Source organism: Mycetomoellerius zeteki, unplaced genomic scaffold (assembly GCF_001594055.1).
Source record: "Mycetomoellerius zeteki isolate Tzet28-1 unplaced genomic scaffold, Tzet1.0 scaffold87, whole genome shotgun sequence".
Lineage (NCBI taxonomy): Eukaryota > Metazoa > Arthropoda > Insecta > Hymenoptera > Formicidae > Mycetomoellerius > Mycetomoellerius zeteki.
In genome coordinates, this window is record NW_017257903.1 from 271,303 (window position 1) to 297,908 (window position 26,606).

Here is a 26,606-nt window from a genome sequence, read left to right on the forward strand (position 1 = left end):
ATGTGTTAATAAATTGCTAATTAATGTTTACTTTCTAAAATTAAGGTTTTTTTTTTAAGATATCTCTCCTGTACTAATACTTTTTAGCACTCACTGTAAGAGACAAAAATTATAAGTGTCATGCAAGAGCAATCATAGGTCAATTAAATTATATTTCTTCATTGGTATTCTATATATTGAGCTTTTGCAAACGATGAAAGAGAACGATATACGCATCCAACTTTGTCCTTCTGTATTAGTTATAAAAATCCATTTTATTTTCGGATAGCACAGTCCGAGTCTATTATAACTATGCCGAACATTGACGAAATTGATATTTGCCGAAACAGCGATATTGGCAGCATGCTCATCTAACAGAGCGCTGTAGTTTTCGCGCGGATCGTTAGATCTTCTTTTTATGGCGCATTCGCTCGCTCGCCAAACTCGTTTATCTGTCATCGATATACCGCTTACAGTGTACAGCCCGATGTCAAAGGGCGAGGCGACTGGCTGGTATTTTGGCATGAGAGGTCAACCGAGGTTGCGCGACCCGTTGACCGGGGCAACCGTGTCTCCCTTTTTCATAATTCCACGCATAATTTACGAGTATTCCCGTGAGCTCCGCTATGAAGAAGAAACTATTTCTCGACCGACCACGCGTATCTCGTGCCACCAGGCGCGCTTTTTTGCATACTGTAATACGGAAAGCGTTCGATGAATCTAAAATATTGACAATACCGTCTCACTTTCGACGGCGTGTGCAACGACGGCAGATCACACCACGTCCTTTTGTTGTTCGATGTGCACCGACCCGAGTGATTGAGTGAAAATATTGTGTTGCAAAAACGAGAGCGATATAGAAACTGTCGAATTCACAAATATATGACGAGTACTCGCTGAAGGGCTTTATTGACGTGACCATTGCGTTACCTCTTTTCGGTCAGGCTTTTCAATGCCCTTCTATTTTCAGGTGTGCTTAGCCACTGCTCCTATTCAAAGTGAGTGAGAAAGTTGCTTACTACCGTAGAACAGACTCTCTAACTGCTGCTTGAAGTAATTCTCCGCTGGAGAATATTTCATCGAAATTTATGATCGACCAAGCATACTTGAATGCAAATCGAAGTCGCCGATAACAGATAATCCGAGAAGCATGTAAGAATCAATTTTCACTCAACGTATCACTCTTGCAGACGCTGCAGCAAATTTCTGAATTAATTTTCCATCCTGTCTTCCAGGAAAAAAGATGAGGACGGGTAATCCTGATGAGAAATCGAGAAAGTTAGAAGTATTTTAAAAATGCAGTAGATTAATTGCCCGGAATTTCTATTTAATCATGCAAATTTCGTACTATACTTAAATAACTTCGAAACGAAGTATTTTTACTTCAGCATAAGTGTCAAAGTGTAAATTGTTTTTAATCCCTTTAAGGAATTAAATGACTACAATTTCATTTTTTACGAACTGTTTGTTGTTCTCCCAGACTCGCACGCTTAAAGATATACTTATTATTATTATAGGTACCTATTTTTTATTTTTAACAAAAAAATTATGAAAAAATTTTTTACAGATTATTCTAAGTAGCATTTAAAATAGAAAAAAATTAGCGACTCTGTTTATCATCTGGACCAAAAATTATTTTTAAAAATAATAATATTTTCTTTATCTGTGCTTTAATAGAAATGTATGGAAATATATTATGAAATAATGACAAAATCTCAATTTTTTTTATCTAAGTATTCAAAACGATTTACATAAAGTTACACTGCGATGCAGAAATTAGTTATTTTGTAAATAAAATATTTATTTGTTTTTTAAATCTTTGTACTTGATAAATCACAGTGAAATTTTTCATAAATCAGTTTAAATCTTTAAAGTACAAAAAACATTTAGAAGATTTTTATATTATTTTTCAAAACATTTTGTATTATTTTTAATTTATAACATTAAAAATAAAATAAACTATAAAATTAACTATAAAAATATGCTGTTCAATAAAAATAGAATGTTACAAACATAACTATTGTATGTAGTTTGTTTAAAGTATAAATGTATATATATATATGCTGTATACATCTATCATACTCATTTAAAGTAATGAACTGATTGACTAATTGTATAAGTTCGCTTAGGCCCAGTTCCACCAATATGTAGGATTATCTTAATCTCAATTCACTCTATCTTTTTCTAATTCTAAAAATTATAAAAAAATAATACAGCAAGTTAAATCAAGATTAATCTTACATTGGTGGAATTGGGGTTCAGCCGCATCTACTCAAAAGTGATTCCGCGATCGATAGCATCGCGTGTTCGCGCGTGAGCTCCGATTCATAAACCATTATGCCAGCCATCCCCTCGCCATCGAAAGCTTTTTACCCGCTGTCTTTTTAATAGGCACGATTTTTCACGCTTTTCTCACCGCGACGTCGAAAAAATATACCTCCTTCTCTAAGATACACACGGACATATTTCAGGTTCGATGCCGTGCACGGTCGGTCGTTTTCAACATGCACCGCATATATTAATAAGGTCGGTTCGGACGGGCGTTTGGCGCTATCCTTCACGAGGTTTCTTCCGCAGATTCGCGACGGCTGCGCTTCCGCTCGAACGCGGCGCGTAATGCACGCCGATTCCCGACAACGGCACGCCATAAAGCGAAAACGAATGCCAAGCTCGCTCAGCGCCTTTTGGGGATGATTAATGCCGAAACGCGTGATTCATTCCGCATAGACAAACGACTATAATTATCTCTATTTGTGCATTTAGTTCTGCGTATTTGAAAAGGTACTTACATCATTACATGTCGTCTACCATAAATCATAATAACTCTGCTACTGTTCTTTCATTTTCCCTTTTATTCAAAACGTTTGTAAAAAAAAAAATAAGCGATATGATATAATAGAACGATATGAATAACAACTAAATAAGAATATGTCTTATTAGAGTTAGATCTTATTATTATGTTTAATAATATTTTGGTATGAATTTATATACACATCTAGCTATGTTCGTAAAAAAACTGCATGATAAATATTTATTAAAAATGAATGATGGAAAATAAGAAAGAATCGATAAACGATGTAAGGCTGGGAAAGAAGGGACTCTGCCAGAGCAACTTTCTGTTTCACCCTAAGTCTTGTGCTTCTCTCCCTTTTATATTCCTCGTAATCTACCCTACTGTTCGCGAAACCTTTCGTCCTGCTTCCGGTCTCGTCGGTCGGACACTCAGAAGCGTCGTTCAAGTCGCTTAATTGACATTCTTCCTGCGCCGTCTTTCGCTCACCGTCGTAAGGATTATCGTCGCGACGCTCAACTCTCAATGTCTGAACCTTCTTAGGACGGAAACTTCCAAGCTGATGCACGTGACGTTACCGTGACAATGAGAGAGTGCTGCCCGATGCCGTTATCAAAGGAACCGAGAAACAATAGGATACTGCTTTCGTACGAGATAAGGAGTTTCGCATTTTGGGGAAACATCTAGAGAAATGTAAAAATATCCATTCGTTGAGCTGTCACCACGCTATACGTGCGATAAAACTTGCAAATATTTTACTCGACATAACAGATAAAAAGAGTAAACATACCTATGTACAACCATTGAAGGGATGGCACAAGGGAATAAAGGCACTATTCTACTTGTTAGACCTTTTTTCCAGAGATTAACGAAAATAAACAAAGAATTGATGTTATTTATATTGGTTAAATATAAAATATAGCTTTTATTCCCTCTATTCCCTCTATTGCATTCTTTTTAAACAAAAACATTACATCTTTATCTTTTTGATTTTTACAAAATTTACATTAGTTATACCTGTATGAGATAGAAGAATGTAAAAAGAATGAACTTTAAGATTTCTGGTCATATTTGGGCTATAATTTTTATTTTCCTTTTCCAGAACAAAGTTTTAAAGAAAATTATACCTGGGGTGGTTCCATCTATTGCACTTAAAGGTTAAAATTATCTTAAATATAAGAACCAATTATAAATACTTTATGTTTTAATACTTTAATACTAATCAAGCAACTAAAAAAAATGACAATTTTTGAGTTATTGTTGCAGCAAATAAACAATTTTGTTTTGTATATACATCGGTATCGAAAGATTTAATCTTTTCTGTCTCTCAACAGGCGTTGATTAAAATGTCAAATCATTTAATTCTTTTTTCGTTTTTCTCCACCGAAATACAAAGTATAAGGGAAAAAAGGGATTGTTCTGTCCGCACATCCAATGCATAAAGCTGTGTATAGCAACGGCATATAATTAATGCCCGGCTCCACTCTCATTCGCCTAGTTTCTCTTTCTCTATTTGCTTTTCTCACAGCGGATCGCAAAAGATCAAGCTCGGTCTTTTGCATGCGGCGCTAGTAGGGAGAAAATAATCATGATGAATATCCAAGAATCTCCATGGCGCAGTGGAAACCCTCCACAAATATCTCGTGTGTTTGCGGCCGAATGACGAACGAGATGCAAGGTGCGCGTAGTCGTGGAAAATTCTCGTGGAAAAAAGAAAGACCGGGCATGCATACTCCGTTGCGCTTTGCGAATCCATTGTATTGCGATTCAGATTGTAGAAGGTTAATTGATGCACGATCGTTTGTTGAAACTAATCATACTTTCGGTCACGGGGAACATTCTACAGTGTTTATCGCGATTAAACGGTTCTGAAGAAGAGCCGATATTTATCTAGATAAAGCGAACGTATACTAAGTGTAATACCAATTATTAATTGCGCCTTGAGAAGCACGCTTTAATTGAAGGTAAACTTTACGACTGTAAGATTGAATGAGGAGGTAAGAAAAAGGAAAATACCATCGCGCGCGCGCCACGTTTACTCTACGTTTGATACGATGTGTGCAGAAACCGCGTCTTTTGGCCTTCCAGATAGGGATTCCAATTATTAACGACCGCAATTACGCACGGCTTTCTCTGATAACATCTTTAGAGTCTCGTCTTCACATCGAGATTCGTTCATACCGAAGTATGAGAAAAGAAAATAGCAAATTTACGACAAAGTTTGAACATCTTTGCTTCATGCATTCGATCATTTCGATCCTGATTTCATTAAATCACAAAATTATATTTTTTGCTGTAAAATTTCTAAATTTAATATACGTATTTTTAATTATTTTTATCCACTAAATTGTATCGTATGTATGTATAATTATGAAATAGTAGCGTATCTTATTCTATCGATATTTTTTAAAGAATCAATTGTTAATAATTTCCTTAAAAGATAAGAGGCGTATCTATTACAGCAAACATTTCGGAACATCTGCGGGATGAAGTTGACTTTATTCCGACCTCAGATAGTCGTCCTTTAGCGTTTATCTAGCCGCTTAGTCACCTCGCGGGGTTGCCATAAGCGTTTTCCAATGCCTAGCTGCTGGCTAAACGACAGTTCCATCCGTTCACTGCTTTAACTAACTGGTTAAATACTTATTTTTCGCAGAATTATAGCTCATTGTAACAGTAAAATACGCTTATTAGTGCGGAATTTCATTGAATTTCAAATGTGATAGGAGTGCACCTGTGAATTGAATATGATCATTTTTGAAAATGCTGCGGCTGCGATTAATATGCAACAGAGTAAAATTCCCGGCTATGTTGGAAGTCATAAATTTTGTGAATTGTCATAAATAATAACATAAAAGCGCGGTTAATTTAAATTTTAATGCTTTTAACAGTTTGACTGCCAGCTGATTTCGGTATTGAACTTAATAAATCTACACTAAGAGAGAAATGTTTGGTACGCATAACCATTTATTTCGTTGATATGTGACTAATAAAAACATTTTTACTTTTTCATTTAAAAATTATGTTGTTTTAATTAAAAGCTATTTTAACCAAATTTTATTTTAATCAAAATTTGATCGAAATAACTAAATTTTAATTAGACAACACAATTTTTAAATGAAAAAGTAACAAAGTTTTTATTAGTCACATATAAGTAAAATAAATGATTATACGTACCAAAACATTTCTCTCATTGTAGTGTATCATTTTAACACTTTATTGTTTTTTAATATTTTAATAATTTTTATATTTCTTTAATGTCTCAAATACTTAATAAAATCATTCTTAATCGGATAAATAAAATCGTTACTTAAATGAATAACGAAATTGTTGTAAATTTTATACGCCTGAATATGTGACATAACAATCATGTTAATGTTTGTCGTGGCTTAATGAAAAATTAGTATTAATGTAAATTAAAAATGTGAAAAAAAAATAGAGACGTTTTAATATTTTTAAAATTTTTACTAATATTTATATATTTAGAAAAAGAGGCGTGGATGTAGTAGTAATAAATAAAGATCGATCGATTAAAAAAATGCTGGAGTTAAAAAATTTATTAATGCCAGATTTTACTTCTTGTCAAAGAACACGTAGCCAATGTATTAAGGAGGTTCTCCAATTATTTAATATAATATAGGAACTTGATCAAATTTTGAGAATAAATTTGTTATAAAAATAGAGATTCCTGAATTTTTTCAAATTTTTTTACCATCTGGATCAAAAGTTATTTCAATAAAATGTAATATTTTTTAAATTTGTACTCTAATAGAAATATATAAAAATGTATTACAAAATAATGATAAAAATCTCTATTTTTTTAATATAAGTATTATATGAATTCAAAAATATTTATGTAAAGTTGAGATGCAGACATTAATTGTTCAGTAAATAAACAAAATATTTATTTGCTATAAACTAATTGGTGAATCTCAATGAAACTTTGCATAAGTCATGTTTAGTGCTTAATATATTTATATAAAAAAATTTAGATTTTTGTTATTTAAAAAATTTTTGTTTACAACAATAAAACTAATAACAAATAAAATAATCTATAAAAATGTGTTGCTCAATAAAAACAGAATGTTATGAACACAACTTTCATATATATATAATTTATTTAAAGCGTAAATATTAATATATGTTTTATGACTGGAGAATCTCCTTAATCAATTTCTTGCAGAAAATGTTCGCTTTGTCATCGTCCGAGAAAGAGAGTAGCGATTTTGTCGAATTCTTTTAAAGTATAGAAAGGAATGATAGACACCGGTGCCAAGTTCGCAATATATTGGCGAGTCGATCTCTTCCCATCGGAATTTAAGAATTTGGCAAGTGTATCTCTGCCAGTGCACTGCAGCTCCGCCTCACGTCGGTAAACGAAGCAGACTCGGCGATCCAATGAATAATGAATGTAACAGTACATTGCCGCGTCTTTGACCAAACTATCGGTCGCTCGATCCATTAATCTTTTATGATAATCTATCCACCGTGTAGTCATTTCCGAAATCATACTTCGTGCGTGCGGGCGTAAATCCTCGGAGCGAACGGTCGTCGGAAACGGCCTCGACCACGCGAGAAACCGACACGAAGTCGAGTCTCCTTCAGAACGGAGTTCAAATTATGCATGCTTTTCTGCTCCGGCGAGCGAGTGATATTCCCTTAACGATCCGTCGGTTTACTCCCCCAAAGAGAAAGGGCGGAAGAGAGGAAGAGATTAAGAGAAGAGAATAGACGGGAAGGCCATAATATTTCGGCTTGTCAAATACGAACGTAACACTGATGCGTGTTCGCGATCACGGCGATCATCGAGAAAAATCACAATTTTTTTTCCCGTCGTGGAAAACGACCGCGAGTTCCATATTTTTTAGAAAATTAGTCTTTACAGAGGAACCCTCCGTTCCGGAAACACAAATTTATTACTGCGCGAAATTAGAACGAGTGGACACGAGCTTATTCTGACTAGATAACGCGAACAGTCGGAGGCATTTTCCGCGGATACAGACTGATCATTATTAACGCCGAGCTTTAGGTAGATCTGAGAATATTTCGATATCCTCGAGATAAGCCCGTATTTCCCATTGCACTTTCCGCCGTTCTGCTATTATAATGGATCGGCTTAAACGGAATTTTGCTTTATACAAGCAAAATGAGATTATTAAATCCTACTCGCTTGTTTCATTATTGCCGTACTCGATCTCGTGACTGCACGAGTGAACATTTCAAGCGACATTTCCAGATTCGAATCCCAGCTGAGGTGATATTTTTCGCAATAAATTATTTACAGTGATTTGAAGATACTTATTAGCGTCAATAATATCGAATTGCTTATCAGTTTTATTTGTGATATTTCAGCTTCAGTCTAAAACTTTGTTTCAAGACCGACAAATAATTGGCACGTAGTTTGTTTGAACTGCATTGTAAAAATTCACACAATCTATTATTAGATTGCGTGAATTTATACTCGTAATTTATATTCATAATCATGCCTTATATTTAAAGCCTCTTTGAATTCATCTTCTGACGCTTTATGAATAATTTTATTGGCTACAGAGCATCTAAGAGTGGACTCAAGCTTTAAATATAAGGCGTGACTATGAATACGGGTTTCAGTCTTGACCTGTTTTACTCATTTATGTTGACTATTTCTCGCTCCATTTTCGTTTAATATTGAACATTTTGATTTTTGGACGGATACAACATGAAAGCTGAGAATAATGCTGTCCTAGAACATGTCAAGCGATCACTGTTAAATCTATAGTGTCAAATTTAAATGTAAGTCGCCACTGTTCCTACTTAATTATATCATTATTTATACTAAAACAATGATTATATTTGACACTGTACAGTGTCCATTTGACAAATTTAACTACCGTTTTAGTATAAAGTAACAATATATTTAGTAGGAATAATGACGACTTAAATTAAGTTAAATTTGACACTATAGATTTAACAGATATTGGTACATGCTTACTTGTTCCTTCGTAAAAACCGTGCGCTTTCGAGGCGAAGAAAGTTTCGAAGAGTCCAAAGTAATGATCTCTTACTAGGCGCCATCGTCGACGATTTATGTTGTCTGCGAAGCAGCTTTTTCGCCATGGACTGATTCTCCCGCGATACGAATCTTCAATCCCTCGTTCGAAAATGTTTTCACAACAATGGAGTTTGCCGAGATTCGACGCCTTTCCTATGTAAAAGAATCGCCTTGACCAGAACGTCAAGGAAATATCGTCGCTATAAAATTTCCGAAACCTTCGACGATTTCTCACGTAAACCGAAACGGTAGTCGTCGCTCACGACGCAACGAGAAAAGTAACTCCAGCTACTTTGCGAAACCGCGCGCGACATTCCATGTGGCAGTTTCGAGTTTATTATGGCCGGCTGTCGCGAGTGTCTCGCCGTAGCTAGTGGCGAGTTCCTCGGATTTAGCTGTAAACGCGGGGTTAAGCCCGGAGAAATCACCAGAGGCCGTGGATGTAATTACGAAGAGTCGAGTGAGAGGAGCAAAGGAGGGCGACGCGGGAAGGGAAGGCTCTGAAGAACTGCTCGGGCAAAGCATGAGGCTATTACCCCTAATCACGAGGAAAACGCGATTCCTCTCTGGAACTGCAGCCTCGCAGCGGGATATACTTCTCGCCGGGGAAATGCTGCCAAGTTATTCCGAAAGTCCGACTGTTTTGTCGCATACTACTCAATAGAGCCACGTTTGAAGCGAAGAACTAATACGGCTCGATCACTGACACGTGAAATCTATCATGAAACTGCATCTCTTACATTGTATTAAATACTCATGTTAAAATGGTAAAATTTTATTAAGGAAGAGAAGGGGCAATACTTTTTCTTTTAAATTAATTAAACTTTTCTACGTCTTATAATATTACTTCAGAACTACATTTTATTTATGAATCCTTTGATTAAAGACTGAGGAAAGAAGTCATCTTCTTAATTAATTGAAAATAAAAGATTTTTTTTGCAGATTGGTAAAACCTTCATCTTCATTTCTTAATTTCAAATGCATTTTACTTTAATAGATTTAAACTAAATTAAGGAATAACGTTATACAGATATTTAATGTTGAAAATTAAGAATAAAATTGAGATAAATAATTTTTTCTTGATATTTTTGCTGTAAAAAGAAGTTGACTGTATCAAAGAGCTAACCGTTCCTTAGGCACAATTAATTAGCAACAAAACGGCATTGAAAAGATATATTTTGTTTTTTTATTTTTTTTCTATGTTGTGCTAATTATGAATTTAAATCGGCACAGACCTTATTTTTATTAAATCAACAAAAACAATAGAATCATAAATGAAGCAAAAAAACTAGCAATAAAAAAGGATTAATGTCTTATACGATTTTAGTTGATTGTGCAATGGCTTTGCCAGCTTTAATAGGCGTGAAGAGAGAGAGAACTAACAGATCCAGTATCTGAGTTATGTAATATCTTGTATAAAATTATATAATAATTAATTTCAAAATGCAAATAATTTTTTTGTTAATAGAAAATACTATGCAAAACTAATGAGTCAAAAGTTTGATAGTTTTGACATGCAATCGAAAAACATTGTGCAATGAAAAATGATACACTGACAAGAAAATCCGATACCAAGTTGTCATCAATGAACATTCATCATTCTTGATAGATTGCACATAAAAAAGAAAGAAGACATATTTAGTGCGCACTGGAATAATGATCTTTACTTAGAATTCGCATGTTTGCTGTGCTGACTCGTATTCTCGGAACCTCGCCAACCCTTCCGTGCGGTTTACATAGATCGCATACCGATATTAAACCGTCCTAGTAGCCCGGAGCGCGAGCACTCCGAGTGAAATGATAAAATTGCGAGTGCTTGAAGGGAGTGCGAAGCAAGGAAACTCGTGAGACATCTTCGAGATACGACGACACTCGGATGGATTTCGCGCGATCGGCCAAGCGTTTAAATCTACCACGTTATAAGGGCCCATGTTCATCTTGTACAGGGTGCTCCAGAAATGAGACACTTAATATATTCCTCCGCCTTGAAGATACGAGAAGATGACTGTGATGAAATTTATATAGCCTCGAAGGAACAAACGCGACATGGCAGAATTCCGGATGTTGATGCACTTTCATTAAACAGGATGCACATGATTTTCATATAATTAACTTCATATAATAAAAGGAAAATTACACTGTCGGATAACACATTATCCTTACGTCATTTTTCGAAGCCATTCCCTATTTCGATTTCGTGAAGATTCTCTGCATGTTTTCAAGGCAAAGAAAAATTGTGTTTTCTTGTTTTGAAGGTTATTATTGGGTTGGAAGGAAAGTAAAGTCGTATTTTTAGTTCAAAATTATATATAAAGTACATTAGTTAAAAATGAACGAAATTTAAATTTCAAAAAGGATTTTAAAGTTTGTAATCTTTACTTTCAAAAAGTCACTATATTTTTTTAATTTCTGTGAATTTGATAAGTTTTACATAAGGTTTACACACTGTAAGAAATTTCTATTGTAAACTTCCAAAAGTATTGGAAGTTTTTATCCAACAAAAATGTGCTGTAAATTTAAGCAGTTGTATTGTGAAATTACAATAACATTTTGTAGTAAAGTATATGTGAATCTCTAATACGCAAGCGCGGCAGGCCAGTTATGTAAATTCACAACAAATTTCTATTGTAAATTTTACAAATATTGTGAAATCACAACAAAATGTTATATGGTTTGTAAATTTATTGCACATTTTTATTGTAAATTTTATTATAAATTCACAAACACATTTCTAACAGTGCATATATGAAAATTAACTACAAAATGGGAAATTTTGTCCTCATTTTATAAGTCTCTCACACGACCAAAAGAAATTTGTATAAATTTTCTAACGTAAAAGCTTAAAGTTTTTTCTGTGAAATCATTTTTAAAAAATGTTCCTAAGATTTTATATTATTAAGTTGTCACAGGTTAAATAAAAGAAGTATTTTTACTTTGCTCACAATTCCATAAAAATTATCATATTGCAATTTAAAAAAACAGATTTTTAAAGCTGAAACTTCACTCTAAGTATAATAATATATATAACACAGTATAATATAATATAGTATATAACTTTGAACTAAAAGTACGAAAGAAAGAGAGAGAGATATTACACTGACAGAAAAGTATATCGTATTTATGACTATATAATTGCATAGTAACAATAACCTTATATGTATAGTTACAACATTTTATAGTAAAATTTACTATATGCAAGTATGATTTATGTGTAAGATAACCATACAATTAGTTGAATGAATACATATTATGATCGTTATGATCATAATTCAGTGTTCAGGGTGTTCAAGTTATTATAATTCATATGGTCAAAACAATTATAAATTTATGGTTATGAAACCAAAAAATGACTATAAATTATAGTTAAATATATATTATGGTTACTCTAACCATTTTTATTTTCTCTCAGTGTATGCTTTCCTTCTAATTTAATATGTACAAGGTACAATGATTAAATCGAGTAGATGGTCTCTCGTGAACAAACAGAAAATACAGAATAAAAATTCCCTAAGTATGTTCTGTTTAATGAATTTGAATCGTTCTGTACAAAGATGTGACAGTGTGGATAAGCACGTGACCAACGCGAATACGTACGAGGGAAATCCGGAGCTGTTTCGCATCATGTCGCAGATGAGAATGTCCCGATATTCGGGCCGACGTCCGGTGTATAAAACGGAGTTTCGTACTCCTAATTTAGTGCAGGTGTTACCCCGGAGGATCTGACGCCCATAGTCCTCTCCTGCGAGAGATGTCCCGAGGGACATTGGATTTACGTCGCGGTCTCTCAGCAGCCTTCCTCCGTTCTCTCTCTCTTTCTCTTTCTCTCTCTCTCCCTCTTTCCCAGGCGGAAATTGCTTCGTGAGAGGACCGATTATTGCACCGAAGAACGACGGCGGGGACGACCCCGAGACGGAGAATTTCGTAACCGGTCTGCTCTCTCATCAGTCTACCCGGCGGCTCTTCCGCCGGACGGATGGACAGATCGCCCAACCGGCTTCGTAATAGAGCGTTCGTCGCGATGAGTCACATGCTTCGTTACTGGTCTGCTCGAAGGTCCGTCTCTAGGAAAGACAAATCTATCTATTTATGGAACTGATGGGCGTAGAATAGAGAACGCTATTTTTATGAAACTTCTATTTTTATGAAACCAGGACATGTAAGATTTATAGGAGATACACGGTAAACAAAGGTAATCGAGAAAGTGCAGTGTGTTATTGTCGGATGTGCGACCTCTTTGACGAAGATGCAAATTAAATATTGTAGCTGAAACGGTGCTCAAAAATAAACTGCATGACTTATTCACAAAGTTTAATTATAAATTCATTTGATCTCAGTGACTTGACGACACACATAGTTTATTATAGGTATAATAGAAAGACGTCTCTCTTGACGTTTATAAATTTAAAATAATTTTTAAAAAACAGCTCTTAAAAATGCCAGATCCTCTTTATTATTGAGATGATTTTGATGTTTCTGCAGCATCTAAATTTGAAATCGTAAAAATTATGCGGTTTTCAATCTTCGTTTGCGCGATTCTCTCGACGTTGCGAAGGCCAAAATCTCGGATTTGCGACGTCGTCTCGGATACGGAGACACTTGGTTTTACGACCCGAAACTCCGCTTCCTCTTGCTCTTCCGGTCAGCACAGCCGACTGCCCAAGATCGTACGTGCGATATTCGCGCATGAAAGTCCAGGATTTTCGCAGGACGAGGAGAAACGTGCGCGATAAGACAACGACTGTAGTAAACGAGAAAAAGGGGGTAGCGGCTGTACGAAAAATCGTACCGGCGGAGATAGTCTAGAAAACTATCGCATTACGTGGAGGAATACTCCCTGAACTTCTTTCTAATACACTCTTTTTTCATCATTTTTTATTTTCCGACTAATAATAATCGATGGCACAAACCAAAGGAAAGTGTATTTCTACACATGTTTTATGTGTTTTCCTGAATAACCAAACAGAGAATTTAATTAATGCGCGTACGCGCGTATCTTCGCTTATAGTTATGGAATTCGAATACATGGATATTTATCACGACACGTGGAAAGAGAAAATGAGAGCACAATTTGTATATTAATAAATGCCTCGATGAGGAAAAGAGAGAGATTGAAATTTGCGTAGTAAAGCCGATCGCATGCTTTTATTGTGAGAGATAGTAATAAATCGAACGATATGTTGATGCTGTGATTTGATTTGTTGATAGCTCATCTGCGTTAATTTAACCATGAATTAATCAGAATTCGTATTAACTCGTTTATTCGCTGAAATTACCGTTGCTGGCTTTTCAATATTCGGATGTTGCTAAATTTCGATAACATAGATCTCTCCCTTTCTCTCTTATAACGATGTTTATAATATTTTACAATTAATAAAATTTTAATATTTATGAGATTATTATATTTGTATATTTTTCTTTATATTATCAAAATGTGATTATCATAAAGATATAATTTTTGATGCAACGATTTTACATAATTCATCAGACAATCTTTTCTACTTTTATACTTTTTTTTATATTTTATTAATCTTTTTCAAGCTTAATCCAGTTATATGTTAAATGTAACAAGTGTACTATTTCATATAATAATATTGACATGTCGCTCATTTGCTACAACAATGACATAATTCAAAAATTGTTATTTTTTTAGTAGCTTGCAAAAAAGGAGAAAAACATAAAGAAAAAAGAAAAAATATAAGAACATTCTTTTATTTCTCTACAATCAGTTATTGTATCAAAGTAATATCGGTTATCAATATCTAAATTGCATTTCAAAATTTTAACGATTCAAAACATGTAAATTTATTTCCTGGAAAACTTCATTATTCTACCATTGTGTCGTTGTTATAACAAATTAGCGATATATTTATTTTAAATCACATTATATATATATATATATATCTTTGAACGATTGCTTCACAATTTTAATGTAACGTGTTTACTCGATGATGTATTTAATTATTGCTGCAATTGGTGATTTCATGCTTCTAGGTGACAGTGAGAGACAACGGTAGGCCGCCTTTGTCATCGACTACAAGAGTCGTCATCGCAGTAGCGGACATTAATGATCATGGCCCTGAATTCGAGCAAAAATTCTATACGGTCCAGATTCCGGCGTCACCGGCGACCGACAAGCCACTCTTTCAGGTACAGATTTCTTCGAGTTTTTTCGCGCGTTACGCGGTCTTCTCGATGGGCTTTCCATTCATTCGTGTTTCTTGTAAATACATTTCCACGCCAACGAATAAACCGGGGCACAGTACAAAAGTGATTGCGTGAACAGCGACCCAAATCTTCCCTGAACGATCTCTGCTTTCTCCGTTGTCGTCCCCCGTGTAAAAAGCGCCAACCTTTGTGTCTCGCTGTATGTACATACCGCGCGTTACTTGTAAAATTGTTTTAATCCGCAACGCGAAAGATGAATCGTCTCGCGACACAAGCGTGTAAAATTCTATTCATGTCTCACGTTGGACCGTCGTGCGTCGTGACGACTTGACCCGGAATTTTACGAGAATTCCACTAACGCACAATTTGCAAGAGTGTCACGCGCGCTGCGACTATAAAAACAAAAAAATAGCCTGATATATTACACCAACATGGAGCAGACCGCTTGCGACTTCTTCTCCTCCCTCGCTTCTCGTTATCGTTTTCCCATCAGAGCCTCCTCTTCTCGATGTGATCAAAGTAACCCCCTCACCGAGTATCGTCGCATAGAAAGGGTAGATTTAGCTCGTGAACCCTAGCACGAGGATCCCTGGCACAGCCACCATCCCACTTCTCTTTCCTATCTCTCTCTTTCTCTCTCTCTCTCTCTCTCGCTCTCTGTCTTTTTCTCGTCACCTTTGTTACTACGAAGGTGAACCTCCATGTGAACGTCGCACGTCCGCTGCAAACACAAGCATCGGCTGGAGGTCGGTCGGCCCAAATTAAATTACGAGGCGTTGTTAAACTGTGCAGAATTGAAAACAAAAGAATTTATAATCTTGATCCAAAGCTCAATACTTAGATACAGCGTGCTTACAATTATTATTATTAGGCAATGGCAGATCCAGGAATTCGTCAAGGAACGAGGGGGTAACTATTAACTGAAATATTGTCCCTCAGATTGCATGATTTCATATGATTTCATCCGATTACAAATAATTTTTTCCACTACATATGAAATAATTTGGTAAAATATACGATTTTATTTAATATTATACAATGATTTCTCGTGGTTGTATATATAATTATCGGATTATGCTTAGAGATTTCATATGAATTTTATAATGATTTCGAGAACGCTGTCCCATGATTACATTAAGTGGTTACCCCCTCGTCAAGGAGGGAAGCCATTGGTGCGTCACAAACGACATTCTTTTTTAAAGTCAAATGTGAAAAAATAGAGCATTAAATTACTATTTAAATCATTACATTGGAAAAGTATTATTTAAATGATATAATTTATAAACGTTTTATTTAAAATAAAATAAAATAATAAAATATATGTTTTTTTATATCTAGGAGTTTCTTAAATTAAAAAATATTTTTGGAATATCAAAATTGTGATTAAGTATTTCAAAAATATTAAAAATACATATAACATTTTGCTATAAATATTTTTTAAAAAGGAGATTCTAAGGGATGTGGGTTTCAGCCCTTGGAGGAGCCCCGATCCGCCAGTGCAATTAGGCACGATCGCGAGATTTGTCACGTAATAACAGCAAGAAGAAAGTCTTTTTAATTTATATTTGATTTATGTCCATTTCTATCAATGTAGAACTTTAATCGTGGTTTAACTCACTTGTTATCTTTTTCTTCCAAGTTCTTCTAGTTCTTTCAAGAATTTTCAAAAGATAAAGAGTAAATTAAACCAATTAAAGTTAATCTATAAATCTACATTGGTGGAAATGGACACTAATTGTTGTAGAAAGATGATTAAAAATGCAAAGTTTGTCGTGTCTTAACTGGTATAGGGGGTGCGTGTAAAACATGCTAATTTTTATTATAGTCGGTCGGTCCTCATGCACACGCACACACAGATGACACAAATATTAACGTTATATGTTCACAGCTGTACCATACATGTCCGTAATGTATTTAATCCGTGTCGTGTTATGAGAAAACAGAAAAACGGGAAAAATGCTTTTTATTGCGACACGGTGTCTGAAAAATACAAAGAATGAATTTTTCGAAACGAAAGCATTAATTTTGCATTAGGAAACCTTACCGTCTCGTTAATAAAAAAAATTATAAATCAAAACTCATCTCCACGCGCACAAAATACATATTAATTTTGCGATCATTGTATGTGACACAGAAAGCAATATCATGCCGATGTGAAGTGAAAACATGTGTGAAAGTAATTATGCAAAAATATCAGGCCTTTCTATCTAAAAGGATGTAGAGCATCGCAAAGTTTTCGCGCGGCTTTATTACGTCGAAACTTGAATGGGCTTCAAGTTTTTCTCGGGCAATACGAAATCGGGGATGTCGTCGCGGGTAGGAAGAAGGATAACGAGGATAAACGATCGGCACGCAGACACGTATAACCGTCGGGAAGAGGAGAGGAAAAAAAGGATTCGAATCGTTCGCTCGATAGAAACAGTCCTGAGGCTAAAAGTTGTCCTCTCTGGTTCTCGACAGAAATCGAGGAACCGCTCGCGGGAGTTCGACCTTTCGATCGATACGTTACTAGAGAACGGGACTTGGGAGACATTTAGCCCCGACACCTTGTCAGGAGATCGTATCTTCAGGGTAAGGACACCTTGGCACGTAAAATAAACGCCTGGCGCGCGGCGCGCGAGCATACAATAGCTCTTATAGTTTCTATATTATATTTCGTTATGCGGGACTGGCCGGATTATTTCACTTTTACGCGGGCCATTTGCGTTGATTCACGAGCGCTTTTATGCCAATTGTACGTTTTCATCCACACGCAAAGAACAGTTTTGCTGAAGTATCTCAAAACTTAGCTAGATACAGATCTGAAAATAATTTTATTGGATCATCAAAATAATTATGTGACACGCTCAAGCTGATTGCTAGAATGTCAAAACTTTTTGCAGCATTGCTCATTGTACTCGAGAGATCCTCAAGTAAGTATGAACATTCGAGACAAATATGGCGGCAATGAGTTTTTATTACTGAGTAAAAAATATAAAATTTAGAAACGGAACTCTCAATCTTTTTAAAACAAAAGTAAACAATCAATGAGATCGCGAGACAAAAATATGGCGGCATTGTGGACCATATAAAACTTATGGAAATTTATATACTCAAATAAACAATTCAAGGCCAATGAGAGTCAACGCAGACGGAGATGCTATACGATTCAATTACAAGAAGCTAATTAAAAGTGACTCATTCTTGGCGGATTATTCAACGAATTAGGATATGTAATTTTACTGAAGAGGACTCCAAAGAGAGCTGAAACGTTCAAGAATAAAGAAGTCTTTGTACAATGGAAAGTAATTAGCTTTTTGTAATCGAATCGTGTAGCACCTCCGTCTGCGTTGACTCTCATTGGTCTTGAATTGATTATTTATTTGAGTACATAGACTTCCATAAGTTTTATATGGTCCACAATGCCGCCATATTTTTGTTTCACGAAAAGACTACTGAATGTCCAGACTCTCAGTTGAGGGTCTCTACTTGAGATTTCTACGTAATTATTTTGAATTTACCAACAAAATTATTTTCAAATTTGTATCTAGCTGAATTTTTAGATACTTCAGCAAATTCATTCTTTTCGTGCATGTTTATGTTTTACATATATTTTTTCTCTCATGCTATTGCTCTGTGCCCGTCGATAGGACGGATCACTTGCGTGTACACGCACTTAATCGATCGCACCTCGATTGGTCGCGCGTAATCGAATTACTTCCGGAAGCTAACTGTAGCCGATAAAGTCGGCAATTATAACGGATGGACATTTATACAACTCTTTACATGGTAATCAAGCTTCCACGCACGACCATTCGAGAGTTAATTGAACGTCTTATCCTATCCTACGCACAGTCTTTATGTACTATATGTATATACATTCTTGGCTGCACCCCTTTTTCACCCCCGCGCGTCTTGTCTATCTCTCCGTTCCTCCTTTTCCCTCTCTCTTTATCTGATAATTCATGTCTCTCTTGTGCTCGTCTATGTGTATTGCGCTCCTGAATGTTGCCTTATCGTACGATGCGAGACTGCCGCCTGAGAATGTTTCGTTATCTTATCGCTACTAATGATTGCACATTAAGATCTTGCGGTTAGCAAGGATCGGTCGCGCTAAATTTTTCGCTGAATTTCCGATTCGGTACAGATCATTTGCGCCTCATCGTTATTCCAAATTTTTCATCCAAGTCGAAAAGATATACGTATTTCTAAGGATCCGTATGCACATCGCGCAATGTCTGCGTGAGATGCGCGATCGAGGAGCGCTCCACGAGCGAACGCGCGACTGAGGGTGGAACGAGATATCGCGGATTATGATCTGCGTATCATTTCGAGTGCCGAGAAGTTTGAAAATGATTGCGAATAACGCAGGCACGATGCGTGTGCGAGGATGCATACGTCGTATAAAATATCAAGAGCCTACCAGTCAGCGGCGCGCCAAGAGAGACGTCAAGACATGGACTCAAAACCCTTCACGCAGCTTGAGTCAGACAAGTAATTAGTCAAATTTACCGCCCTTTGATTTCCCGTTTTTCCGCGCTGAAGAAGATGCCGGAAGGAGAAACGCGTTTCTGGTGCAGCAAGAAACGTGCCGGCGGTGTACACGGAGAAAAATGTTTACTTATGGAAAGAACGTGAGATACCACGGAGAAGCAACGGAAGCTAATGCATAGACAACTATATTTTTTCCGCGTACACGCCGGACTCGTCTGTTTTCACCGAGGATAACACGCGAATGCGCGAATGTACTCGCGGGAGCGTGCATGCACCACAACAGTTTCCGCTCGACTACCATTCTCTCGGATCTGCGGCACCCCGCGATCGCGATCGTTAGCACGCTTAAGGCACACCGCCAGTAAACTGGAGGAGCCTGCTGCATTTTGCTATCACGACGGTCTTGGCTCTTTCTCGATGTATCGCATGCGGATTATGCCACACTTGCGCTTCGATCGAAGGGTCATTATTTTCCACGACGCCGTAAGGAACGTAATTGCGCAAGTTGCATCTATCTCTATGTCTCGCGAGCCTGAGTATGCATTTTGCGTTTAGAGGATTGTATAGAAAGGAAGTGTCTTCTAAGCAATTTTAAGTGGAAATTAAACCGATAAGAATAAATTAAGTAAGAGAAAGAATCCTACTTTCGATCGAAGTGGATCTTATTGATATCTAATAATGTACTTATATATAGATTTAGAAAAATCATGTATCTATTTATAAATTTACATATAAATATTTTATTATTAAGTACTAAAATTCGCTTCGATCAAAAATAGAATTCCTTCTCTTATTTGAAATGTCTTTTAGTTAAAAGAAAGTAATTTTTTTTTTTTGGAGATACTTGTGCGCTGATACGAACCTTTACGTTTTTTCATAGAGATGTTCATGTTAAACGACATTAGTTATTAGTTACATAATTTTCGGGGTATGTTAATTCTTGTTCGCAGCATTCTTCCGATTATAGATTGTACGAAGCATACTAACGTTTTTTTCGTGCTGAACTTTTCATCGCAGTAGATGGGTTTATCTGTAACGTTGATGGCAGCAAAATAATTCTAAAAATTTGCGTTTAGGTTCTTGCATATGATCAAGATATTGGTGACAACGGGAGAATCCAATATAGCATCAAAGGCGGTCGGGGAAAAGGCAAATTTAAAATTCATCCCACCACGGGGATGGTGTACTCTCAGCGTGGATTCGAGGCTGGTCAAGAATACGAAATGATGGTAATCGGATTTTTCTCGTTAATTAAAAACACTTTAGTGGTATAAATAACTGTTTGTATGATGTATAAATAACTGTTTTATTCATTAGAGACAGGGAATATGATCTATTTTTGTGTAATCGAAAAAAGAAAGAAGAATTTTGAAGTTTAATAATGAAGTTTAATAAATATGAAGGTTATAATTGAAGGTTTTTTTTATAAAAAAAAAACCAAAAATAAGTCCATTTTTAAAAATATCTGGGTTATGGCATCAAACCGTTCTCTCTCAGTAGCGTCACATCGTGAATAATTTTCAGGCAAGATTCATACAGAAAATGGAAAATGTAAGAATTCAATATTTTATTTTACAAAAATGAAACTAATCGTCCATCGCTTTTCCGATAAGAACAAAACAAGTCCTTTTATAAACAAGAGCCAAAGTAGTCTAGCAAGCGTTGGTAGCATTATTAATGTTATAAAAAAGATAAATGTAAAATATTATAAGATAAATAGGTAATAAATATAAAACTTTCGCAAGAATTGAACAAGTACAGAGAATTTTTATTTTTATTTTTTACATGGGTCCTCAAAATATCAATTAAGACCTAAAATTTTGTTTTTATACCTATTACATGTTTGGAGAAAAATTATCATATTTACACAAAGAACGGTTCAAATATGAGAAGTTTTTGTTTTTTTAAATTCAACTTTTTAGACTTTATGTTTTATTTACTGTGTGATTTTTTAGTTTTTGAAAAAATAAACCCTTCAATTGTTCGTCATTAAGTAAAGCAGTATTAAATTGTGTAACAATTGGAGCATAAAGGAAAAATGTTGGGGCAAGAAAAAATTGGAGTAAATTTGCATCATATTACATCACGTTGGATTTTAGATTCTGACTTTATAATGTGCCATATTCGTATTCATACCCGGTATTTCTACAATGTAAACTCGATTTGAATAGGAGTTTCTACGTCCTGTATATTCTGCAGATACGAGCAACCGATCACGGCGAGCCTCAGCGTAGTCATCAGACCCGAGTTTCTGTTCAAGTTGTGGAGGCGCCGAAGGAATCGGAGAACCCTCCAGTATTCAAAACAAACAATCAAAGCGTAGAAGTTACGGAGAGCGACGAGGCGGGCTTTTTAGTCGCTCTCGTTCAAGCTAACGACAAAGACGGTGATTCTCTGTGGTATGATATTTTAGGTAAGAACAGATACACATTATTCGCGTGGTTATTTTAACGTAATTACTCGCATGAGATGTTTCCTACATTCCTAACATTATTTCATTTTCATTGTTTTCTTTATAATTAAATAAAGATTGATAATAAATATTCGATACATCTTTTAGATAAAGATGTAGAAAATTTTGTTAATTGTGAAACAATTTGTGCCAAATATAATGTGTATAATAATTCATACATTTGGCGAATTTATAAGGCCGGAGTGTTCTGAACATCCCACGCGAGTAATAAAACATTAAAACGTTACAATTTCGCGTATCTACAATGGAATTAAGTACTAGAGATCACAATAGTCATCCTGAATTTTATCGACACGTTTTAGACGGCGACAAGCGCGACGAGTTCTTCATCGGTCGCGACAACGGTAACGTGCTGCTCGCGAAGAAGCTGGATTGGGAGACCCAAAACTTTTACAACCTCACGATCGGCGTACAACGATCACCGACCGGAGTTTACTGAAACCACGTATCACGTCGACATCTCAGAGAATGTCGAGAAGGGCGAGAGAATCCTGCAGCTACACGCGACCGATGAGGACGAGGATAAGAAGGTCTTCTACAGCCTGCACGCGGCACAGACTCAGGCTTCACTTGAGATCTTTCACGTGGACTCGGTTTTGGGCTCGATCACGTTGAACGAACCTCTCGATCGGGAGACCATCGAGGAACACGTGCTGACGGTGATGGTCAAGGATCAGGGCACGCCAGCCAAGCGCAACTACGCTCGAGTAATCGTCACCGTGCACGACCACAACGATCACGCGCCCGAATTTATCAGCGAGATTATTCAGGGAAAGGTATACGAGAGCTCGCCGATTGGAACAGCGGTGGTACAGGTATGTGCGATTGATCGGGATCGTGGAGAGAACGCCAAGATTACATACTCGATCACGTCCGGGAATGTCGGCAACGTGTTCACCATCGATCCGGATCTCGGTTTTATCCGCGTCGCACGCGATCTCGACCTTAGCATCTCCTCGGAGTACATCCTTCTCGTGAAGGCAACCGATCACGGTTCTCCCGCGTTGGCGAACACCGTACCGGTACATGTAATGGTGACAATGGCAGACAACGCGCCGCCACGCTTCATCCAGAAGGAGATGTCTGCAGAGATATATGAGAACCAACAGCTTGGCACGTACGTGAAACATGTGGAGGCGCGGAGTACGTCGTCGTTACAGTTTGAGATTGTGCGTGGTAATCGCGACGACACCTTCTTCGTGAATCCGAGCACCGGCGTGATAGTCATCAAGAATGAACTGGACTACGAGAAAACTAAATTCTTCAATTTAACGGTGTCGGCTACAAATATGGCCGGCGCTTCGGCCATCTGCAATGTCATCGTTCACGTACTCGATAGAAATGACAACGCCCCGCGTTTTCTGCAAGCCCAATACAGCGGCGAGATCAGCGAAGGTGCCAGCATCGGTTCCCTTGTTTTGACCAATACGAGCGCACCGTTAGTCATCAAGGCCGAAGATGCGGATTCCGAATTAAACGCGCTGCTTAATTATGATATTGTCGAGGATCTACCGCGAAAGTACTTCCACATAGATTCCAGCACCGGTGCCATACGCACGGTCATGTTACTAGACCACGAGACCATACCGATGTTCTCGTTTCACGTAAAGGTCTCAGATTTAGGCAAGCCTAAGCTCTCATCCGAGACTACTGCCAAAGTGATGATAGCTGTGACAGATGTTAACGATTGTCCGCCCAAGTTCTCCAAGACTGATTACAATGTCACGCTTCTGCTGCCGACGTATAAGAACGTCGCCGTCACTCGGGTGAACGCCGTGGATCCTGACAGCTCCGAGGAAGCCGCGTTGAGGTACGTGCTGTAGAAACGTCGGTGGGCTTTCTAGCTGTCAAGATCCTTGTTTTGTATTCAGTATTAAATGCATTCTTAGTTTATAATTTATAATAATGACTGCATTCGTTGCACATTGTTTTTATATTATTGGAAGAATAAATTTCAGATTGGCAGATTAAAAAAAATATATTTTTATAACCACACTTTTTCAATATCATAATGTTTTCGACTATAATGAGTTTGAATTAATTAATCCGAAATTTTAATTACATTATCAATATTCTCAGTTTACTTTTTGCATCTGATAAATTACTTGATAAATAATGCGTTTCATACTTATCTAGATATGACATCATCGATGGGAATAAGGCTCATACCTTTGATATAGATGCCCAGAGCGGCATTATTACGGTCCATAATCCAGATCGTATGAAAAAGAACTATCTTCTCCACGTGCGAGTGTCAGACGGCAAGTACTCGAGCGTGGCACAGGTGAACGTGATGGTAGAAAAATCGGAGAATTCTGGTTTGATCTTCCAAAAGAATGTCTATGAAGGTGCCATTTTGGAGAACTCCACGAAGATTACAACCGTAGTGGTAGTAAACGTCCTTGGTAGTTCATTGAATGAGCACATTATATTCAGTATTCTTAATCCCACCGACATGTTTGTGATCGGACCAACTTCCGGAGCGATCAGGACCAACGGCATACGATTCGATCGAGAAGTATGCGATCACTACGAATTAATCGTCGAGGCGAAGAGCCATCCGCCTGATCGAGAGAAGCCCAGGGTAGCTCACGTCATAGTGAACGTCACTATACTCGACATCAACGACAATTGTCCGATGTTCGTTAATTTACCTTACTATGCTGTAGTTTCCGTCGACGCTCAAAAAGGCGATGTCATTACAAAGGTAGAGAGATTTCTTAATACATGAATGATGTACTTTTCTTTTCAATTTTAACTTCGGTTTTGTATATACGGATACCAAATGTTTTTATTATCATTCAGGTTCATGCGATAGACATGGATAGTGGCGATAATGGCGAAGTGAGATATGAATTGAAGAAAGGTCACGGGGAGCTCTTCAAAGTGTGCCGGAAAACCGGTGAAATATCTTTAAAGCAGAATCTTGAAGGTCACAATCGCGAATACCAGCTTACGATCGCCGCGTACGACGGCGGTAAGTTTGTTAAATCCAAAGTCAATAACTCGCTTTCCGCTTGATCCCGTTTTAAATGAGCTTCTAAATATGATTGCAGGAATAACGCCTTGCTCCATTGAAGTGCCAGTCAACGTGAAGGTGATAGATCGTTCGATGCCGGTATTTGACAAGCAATTCTATACGGATAGCGTGCTCGAGAGTATAGAAGTACATTCACCTTTGGCGTTATCCATTCAAGCTGAGTCACCTCTAAATCGCAAACTCATATACAGCATTACTAAGGGCAATGATTTTGAGGAGTTTGCCCTGGACTTCAATACGGGTAAGTAAAATACGCAACACAGATTCTCAGGCATGCTCTATCAGATGACAAACGAAAAGTCTAGGTTGGTAAATAATTTCGTATGAGATAGCGTAACGTTGTAAAATTGTATGGTACAGTGGCAAAATAGAAACGTATAAGAATTGGCGATGTTATTATTTCTTATTACTGCGCAGCAAGAAATATCAAACTAAATTTATTTAAAGATTTCCTTGATCGACAATAATGGTGAAAACGTTCCATATTCAGAGCTTTTTTTAATTAAAGATATAAACGTTACATTAAAGTGAATATTACGTCAGACATTTGGACCGGACTCGTAAAACATTCCCGTTTTTATTACGTAACTTGGCTATGGGACTTACACTATTCAAACTACAGAAGGATTTCTTATGATATATTGCTAGTATGGCTATACTTAGTAAACTTGTCAGTTTTGCTGCATTATGGTAGTTGGTTACTAAGTTCTAATCGCATAACAATATTGGTGAAATTAGAGGAAAATGGGGAAAGAAACATATTTTTAATTTGTTATAACGTTAATCATGAGATATTAAAAATTAGACATTTTTATACACAGTTTAAAATTTAAACCGATTTTAGCGCCGATTCTACATTTTATTATCTTATTATATATTTTTTAAAATTTTATTTGAATCTTTTCAATGAATCTAATCTTTCAATTACGTATGTACTTTTAGTAGTTGTTTGTATTTACGGTTATTTTTCATAGATTGTTATATTGTATACGGATTATGATACTTGTTCCATATTTCTTATTGTATTTCTTACAACTGCTTGTGTCTGGAAACTAGAAATTAAAGTCTTGTTGTATCTCCCTGTTTCGCAGCCCCCGACAGTAACAATGGTCCTTGTGAGTATAAAAAAGATTCTAGTTCTATCGGTCTATGCTGTGTTGCTATGCTATATTACACACCGCTCTGTGTTCATGCACGATATAATATCACAGGCAAATCGCTATAGTTGGGTCGAACAGATTGAAACAATGCGCGAGCAACGAAATTGAATTTGGCTAAATCTGAGATTCAATAACTAAATCGGGAGCGACTTGTATTCCGATAGCGTCGAATGCAATGTAGAACTTCCAGATTTGAATTTCTTGCTTGTTCTTAATTCAGAGGTATCTTTATATATCTGTGTAATATTCTACTCCGGAAATATATCTTTATATAAACTTTCAAAGAACGATGTCGGTCATTTCTAGAATTACATTTAAACAATTAATTATTGTTATACTCAATATGAAATCGCAGTTTTAATCTTCGATCTTCAGTGGAGAATGTAATTAATAGTTTAAAATATGTATATGCTATCAATTGCTGCAGCGCTTGATTGAATTTCCAATTAACATTTTGATCGATGCAAATTATTCAATTATCTTATGCAATTACC

At 36.4% G+C, this 26,606-nt stretch overlaps 1 protein-coding gene across 1 annotated transcript in view; it reads left to right on the forward strand.

Annotated features, from left to right (window-relative positions):
- The window catches only part of LOC108730241 (fat-like cadherin-related tumor suppressor homolog), a gene marked incomplete at its 5' end in the record, with an annotated part of 53,022 nt that overhangs the window by 14,529 nt on the left and 11,887 nt on the right, over nt 1-26,606 (forward strand). The window contains 9 exon segments of the mRNA XM_018459810.1: nt 14,793-14,948; nt 20,516-20,668; nt 21,639-21,852; nt 22,215-22,327; nt 22,329-23,722; nt 24,049-24,619; nt 24,718-24,889; nt 24,969-25,193; nt 26,044-26,067. Of these exon segments, the coding sequence (XP_018315312.1) occupies nt 14,793-14,948; nt 20,516-20,668; nt 21,639-21,852; nt 22,215-22,327; nt 22,329-23,722; nt 24,049-24,619; nt 24,718-24,889; nt 24,969-25,193; nt 26,044-26,067 (3,022 nt within the window).